The sequence below is a fragment of the Mandrillus leucophaeus genome, unplaced genomic scaffold (genome assembly GCF_000951045.1).
Source record: "Mandrillus leucophaeus isolate KB7577 unplaced genomic scaffold, Mleu.le_1.0 Scaffold773, whole genome shotgun sequence".
Classification (NCBI taxonomy): Eukaryota; Metazoa; Chordata; class Mammalia; order Primates; family Cercopithecidae; genus Mandrillus; species Mandrillus leucophaeus.
The window spans coordinates 940,761-947,403 of NW_012108397.1; the positions used below are offsets into that span (position 1 = coordinate 940,761).

The 6,643-nt window shown below is 52.9% G+C and overlaps 1 protein-coding gene across 1 annotated transcript in view; it reads left to right on the plus strand.

Annotated features, from left to right (window-relative positions):
- The first annotated feature begins 1,207 nt into the window (after positions 1–1,207).
- CTRC (chymotrypsin C (caldecrin)) overlaps positions 1,208–6,643 on the plus strand; it is a 19,887-nt gene continuing 14,451 nt past the window's right edge. Inside the window, exons 1-4 of the mRNA XM_011966791.1 lie at positions 1,208–1,235; positions 2,105–2,182; positions 4,637–4,702; positions 6,494–6,608. Of these exons, the coding sequence (XP_011822181.1) occupies positions 1,208–1,235; positions 2,105–2,182; positions 4,637–4,702; positions 6,494–6,608 (287 nt within the window). The remainder of the gene's footprint in view (positions 1,236–2,104; positions 2,183–4,636; positions 4,703–6,493; positions 6,609–6,643) is intronic.

A 6,643-nucleotide genomic window follows, 5' to 3' on the forward strand; every position in this document is an offset into this window, starting at 1 on the left:
CAGGCACCAGTCTAGGTGCTTTGTGCCTATTAACTCATTTGAATCCTTGCAACCAGCCCATGCAAGGGGTGATATTTTTACTCCTCTTTTGCAGATAAGAACAGGGAGGCGGCCGGGCGCTGTGGCTTACGCCTGTAATCCCAGCTCTTTGGGAGGCCAAGGTGGGTGGATCACCTGAGGTCAGGAGTTCAAGACCAGCCTGGTCAACATGGTGGAGCCCCATCTCCACCAAAAATACAAAAATTAGCCAGGCGTGGTGGCACATGCCTGTAATCCCAGCTACTCAGGAGGCTGAGGCCGGAGAATTGCTTGAACCTGGGAGGCAGAGGTTGCAGTCAGCCAAGATCGCACCATTGCACTCCAGCCTGGGTGACAAACAGATTTATCTCAAAAACAAAACAAAACAAAACAGGGAGGCCTGGAAAGTCTGTCAGAGACACACAGGCGAGTGGGGTGGCAAGAGGCAGGGCCCAGGCTGTGGAGGTCACAGCTCGCAAACCTGCCAGGTGAGCAGAGAGGAGGGGCTGCCCCTCTCCACAAGGCCACATGGTGGCCAGCAGTGGCATTAAGGCCCTGGGAATTATGGCTTGTGCACCCCAGAGACCCCCAAGCACCCCTGCCAGGGAGACACCCAACGTCTTCCACAGGCTGGAAAAACCCAGGGGTGATGGGGCGGACATCAGCACCTCTCTGTGTGTGACTTTAGACAGATCAGGTCCCCTCCGGGTCTCAGTCTCCCCATCTGTTCCATGCGAGGGTGGGCAAGGGTCTGAGGTCTTCCCAGGCAGGGCGTGGGAGCTGGAGTTTGGATTAGGCTGGGCATCATTGCCCCCAGGTGGCCAGGGATGGTACTACAGCAGCTGGGATGCCTGGGGAAGGCAGTGTCCTCCCCACATGCTAGCCAGGGTCTGAGACTGTACGCCACCACCAACTTGGGACTTTCAGTTCCACATTGCCTTTCAAAACGCCTTCCCCAAGGGAGGAACATCTGCATCCCTGACATCCTGCTGGAAAGGGCTTCAGGAACAAGGGACAGGGACGCTGAAAGAATGCACGGTGGCTCACCTGTAATCCCAGCACTTTGGGAGGCCGAGGTGGAAGGATCATTTGAAGCCAGGAATTCAAGACCAGTCTGGGCAACACGGTGAGACCTGATCTCTACAAAATATAATAACAAATCATACTGAAAAGGAAGCACCTTACGGTTATGGCCATGGGCCTCGAGTCTTTGGACCGTGAGAGACCAGGGCCAGCTGTCCCATGCCAGGGCCCTCCACCAAGGGTCTCCGCCTGTCGGGAGCCCCCAGCCTTGGCCTGCACAAGACCCCCACTCCCAGCCCTGGCAGTGAAAGGAGGTTGAGGCAGGAAGGGACCTGGAGTGATCCCAGCACCAAGAGAGAGGACTCCTTAAACCCCCCCAAGGCTGGGTACAGTGTCTCATGCCTGTAATCCCAGCACTTTTGGAGGCTGAGGTAGAAGGATCACTTGAGTCCAGTAGTTCAAGACTAGCCTGGGCAACATAGCGAGACGTCATCTCTAGAAAAATATTTAAAACAACTAGCTGGGCAGCTACGCAGGAGGCTCAGGAGGAGGATCACCGAAGCCCAGAAGTTCAAGGCTGCAGTGAGCTATGATCGCGCCACTGCACTCCAGCCTGAGAGACAGAGCAAGACCCTGTCACTTAAAAAAAAAAAAAAAAAAAAAAAAAAAAAAAAAACCTCCCAGGTTCCCTCCTCTCATTAAGCCTCCCTGCATTGAGCCCCAGCTCCAAATCCCCATGGAACCCCCAGCCTCTCTCTCGGAACTGTTAACCCCTCGATGAACGCCAACCCCTCACTGGACCCCACATCCCTCTCTAACCCCCAGTGCTTCCATCTGGTTTGGAGGAGAAGCCCTGCCAGCCCCTCAGCTGGCCCCTTAGTGGGCCTCACCCGAGATGTAACAGCTGCCGCCCGAGAGTCCTGTCCCAGCGGCCACAAAATCCCAGCCCTGTCAGTGACACCTGCCTCTTTTCTCAGGCTCTTACCCGCCCCACCCCCACCTTGGCATTGCTCCTTCTGAAGCCCTAGGGCACCACCTGACCACATCCCCCACCCTTTTCCAGCTGCCTCTGCCAAGTCGGCCCTGGTTATTTTTCCAGCACAGTCTGGCCCCAAGTGGCTCAAGGACTTTGAAGTCCTGGGTCCTGGGAGACCCCACTCCAGGCCCTGAAAATCCCAGGGTTCAGCAGTGGGATAGGGGTGGATCCTGGCATTCTCTCAGCCTCGAGGCCTCAGATTCATTCTGGACATGGATTCTGTACAGAAGGAATCCTTTCCCCGCCTGCCCCCATCAGACCCCCACCAGAACCAGTCTCTTCTTACCCAGAACTCCACACCCTTGGCCCATCTCTCCATGGGAGACTATCTCCAAGGACCATTCACCCTGTCCAGCAGGGAGCTCCCCACAGCTGAACGGGTCTTATTATCTGTATGTACCCAATCCTGTCATGGGGCCTGCACACAGTAGTTGCTCAGTGAATGTGGGAGGAATGAATGAGTGAATGATGTTTTCTGGGTATTCGGTATGTCAGTGACTCACAGCCCCGGCAAACAGTCACTTCTTTAAATATGTGAATTAGGCCAGGCGTGGTGGCTCACACCTATAATCCCAGCACTTTGGGAGACCAAGGGGGATGGATCACTTGAGGTCAGGAGTTCGAGACCAGCCTGGTCAACATGGTGAAACCCCTGGTTGGTGCCGCCTTACATAAAAGACCCCTCCCTGTAGATGTCTCAAAACAAGCAAGTTTCCCAATAGCTGAGCAGCCAGCAACCTCCCTCCAAAAAAGGTCAGTTCCTCTGTGAACCTTCAGAAAGCTAACAATAGCTCTCTTCACCTGCTACCTCATCATCAATCCATTCGGCCATTTCCATGTTTGTGTACATGTTTGAATGCATGGCCCATGGCTCTGCTTGGCTCTACACATAACCGAATGCTTTATATGTATTATGTCATTGGCGTGTGTATATTTGTGGTAACGGAGGAGCGTGTGTGTGCATGTGTGTGTGGCATATGTGTGTGTGTGCATGTGTGTATGTCGCCTGTTCACATATACTTGTGAATCCATGGGCATGTATACACGGCTGAGATGCGTGCTAAGAAGTTGCTGTATCTCTGAGTATAAATTGATGAGCTCCTATGAGGAGAAGCCCAGTTAATTCATCTTCCCAGGTTGCTCAAGGGACATCAGAGAAACTGAGGCTCAAAGAGGTTGCTCAGGGTCTGGGTCATCCATTCTGTCACTGACTAAGGTGGAAACCAGGTGTCTTGCCTCCCGCCTTCACACCCTGCTGATTTCCAAGACCTGTCACCTAGCTCAAGCCATGTCTCTGCTTATGTTCCCAGTCTCCAGGCTAGAATGACCCTTTGCAAGGCTTGGCAACCAAAAGCCCTGGGTCTGAAGCAGACTGGGCAGTAGCCACTGATAAACCTGCATCATGCACGACCAAACTCCAAAATGAAACAGAAAATTCCCCACAGCCTGAAATCCCCAGACACCCCAGGACTGAGGTCACCCCAGTGAACAGAGCCCCCAGTGCACATTCCCACTCCCTGTCTGTGTATCTTTCTTAAAACATTTAACCCATTGATTTTTATATTACCAAAGTAACATATATTTGTTTTAAAAAGGAATTTAAGCTGCGTAAAAATGTGTAAGTTAGAGGCCAGGCACAGTGGCTCATGCCTGTAATCCCAGCACTTTGGGAGGCCAAGGTGAGTGGATCACTTGAGGTCAGGAGTTCGAGACCAGCCTGGCCAACATGGTGAAATCCTGTCTCTACAAAAGGAACAAAAATAGCCAGGTCAGTGGCACTGGTCCCAGCTACTCAGGAGACTAAGGCAGGAGAATTGCTTGAACCTGGGAGGCAGAGGTTGCAGTGAGCCAAGATCGCACCACTGCACTCCAGTCTGGGCGACAGAGAGAGACTCTCAAAAGAAAAGAAAAGAAAAGAAAAGAAAAGAAAATAGCCTGGCCAAGATGGGGAAATCCAGTATCTACTAAAAATAGAAAAATTAGCCAGGCATGGTGGTGGCATCTATCATCCCAGCTACTCGGGAGGGGTGGAGAGTGCAGTAAGCTGAGATCACGCCATTGCTCTCCAGCCTGGGCCACAGAGCGAGACTCTCAAAAAAAAAAAGTGTAAAGTGGAAGTTAGAATCCTCCTTCACCCCCAGATCACCATTATGAATGGTGGGGTGCCTAGTGCTCTGAACTTTTCTCTCAGGAAATAATTCCTAAGGTGGCCAGTAGGCCCAGCTCAGAAAATGACCTTCAAGGGGAGCTCAGTATGAGTAGAGGGGAAAAGGAACAGAATCTAACCAACCCGGCTGAGGCCAGGCCTTGGGGCGAATGGATCAAACCACATGTTCCAAGGGATGGCCAACCCCGAACGCCGGAGGCTCTGACGGAACTTCTCTCATTCAGTGCTTTGGGCCCTCAGAACTGAGCCCCATCTCCCGCCCAAATTAAACAGTAACCACCCAAGGTCGGGGAAGGGGCCTTATCAGAGCAGGTTTCTCTCCAAGGGGCAGTTTGGCCTTGACCAGGTGACTCACCTGCTCTTGCCTATAAGTGTGCCCAGCCCATCCTGAGGGTCAGCCAGTCCTGAGCATCCAACCACGTTGGGCATCACTGTCCTCGCTGCACTCTTGGCCTGTGGTAAGCGGTGGGGTGGGGCAGCAGCCAGCAGGCTGTGAGCTCGGGCTGGCCTCCAGGGCAAGGACAGGATGGGGGTGGGGGGCCTGTGCTCTCCAGGTAAGACACTTTGGGGTCTCCTGTGGGTTCGGATGCTACCAACCAGCTGTGTGTCAGACAAGCCACAGCCTGCCTAGCAACTCTGTTTCCACATCTGCAGAACAGGGAAGATGATCTGACGTGTCCCCAGTTAGAAAAAAGGTGTGGAAAGCTGCACATAAGGGGCAGGGACACGAGATGCCTCATCCTGGGTTCACCCCAGGGACCATCGGGACCTGCCTTTCCCAGCACCCTCTCTCCCTTTGGGATTCTTCATTCCATCATTTGGTGGCGTTTTCCCAGATTAGGAGCCCAGGGACTTGGCTTAAATGTCACTTCTTCTCTGCAGGGCCTGGAAAAGTCATTTCACCTCTGTAAATCTCACTGGCTTTTTTGGCAAAGGAGAGCACTTAATAAAGAGTCCTTCCATTAACAACAACAACAACAGTAATAATAGCAGCTCCTATTTTCTGTGTATTTACTATGTGCCAGGTGCTGTGCTGGGACCCTTACATGTAGGAGCCAATTCGATCCTCAAATCAACCTTAAGAGGTAGGGTCTATTGCCAGGCACGGTGGCTCTCGCCTGTAATCCCAGCACTTTGGGAGGCCGAGGTGGGTGGATCACTTGAGATCAGGAGTTCCAGACCAGCCTGGCCAACATGGTGAAACCCTGTCTCTACTAAAAATACAAAAAATACAAAAATTAGCCAGGCGTGGTGGTGGGCACCTGTAATCCCAGCTACTCAGGAGGCTGAGGCAGGAGAATCGCTTGAACCCAGGAGGAGGAGGAGCAGTGAGCCGACATCGTGCCATCAAACTCCAGCCTGGGCAACAAGAGTGAAACTCCATCTCAAAAAAAAAAAAGAAAAGAAAAAGAAAAAGACTATTAATAGTCCCATAATACAGATGAAGACATCGAGGTTCAGTGCGACTAGTATCTTGTCTGACATCACATGGCAGGTTAGTGGAAGAGGCAGAATTTGAGTCCACGTCTGTCTCACGGAACAGTACTGCTGTGTGTTCTTGACCGCTCCACGCATCTTCCCAGCTGTAACAGTGGACTTCGTGCTCTCTCACACACACACCATGATGCAGGGGACTAAAAAGGGACAGAAGAACACAGGTGTACCAGGCACTTGCACATATGCCAGTCACATTTTTTTTTTTTTTTTTTGAGATGGAGTTTTGCTCTTGTCACCCAGGCTGCAGTGCGCTGCACGGTCTCAGCTCACTGCAACCTCTGTTTCCCGGGCTCAAGCGATTCTCCTGCCTCAGCCTCCTGAGTGGCTGTGGTTACAGGCAGGTGCCATCACGCCTGGCTAATTTTTGTATTTTTAGTAGAGACATGGTTTCGCCATGTTGGCCAGGTTGGTCTCAAACTCCTGACCTCAAGGGATCCGCCTGCCTTGGCCTCCCAAAGTGCTGGGATTACAGGTGTGAACCACCGCGCCCAGCCAAACGCTTTCTTTTCTATGTGTTGCCTGATTCAGTCCTCAGGACAAACTCACCGGGTTAGTGTGATTCTTCACATTTCACAGAAAGGGAAAACGAGGCCTAGAAACCTGGGTGACTTCCCCCCGTCACACAGTAAAGTATCAACTCTGTGTCTGCCCAGCCCCAAATCTGTGCTCCTTCCACCTGCCCACCCTCCCACCCCTTTCCCCGTGGGCGGCCAGCCCCACTCACCGGCTCTCCTGGCCTCCTGTCTCCCCAGCCTCCAGCTGCGGGGTGCCCAGCTTCCCGCCCAGCCTATCCGCCCATGTGGTAGGAGGAGAGACTGCACAGCCCCACAGCTGGCCCTGGCAGGTAAGCCTGTGTGGGGCTGGGACGTAGAGATAGAGAGGCTGGTGGGGTGAGGGTCCCA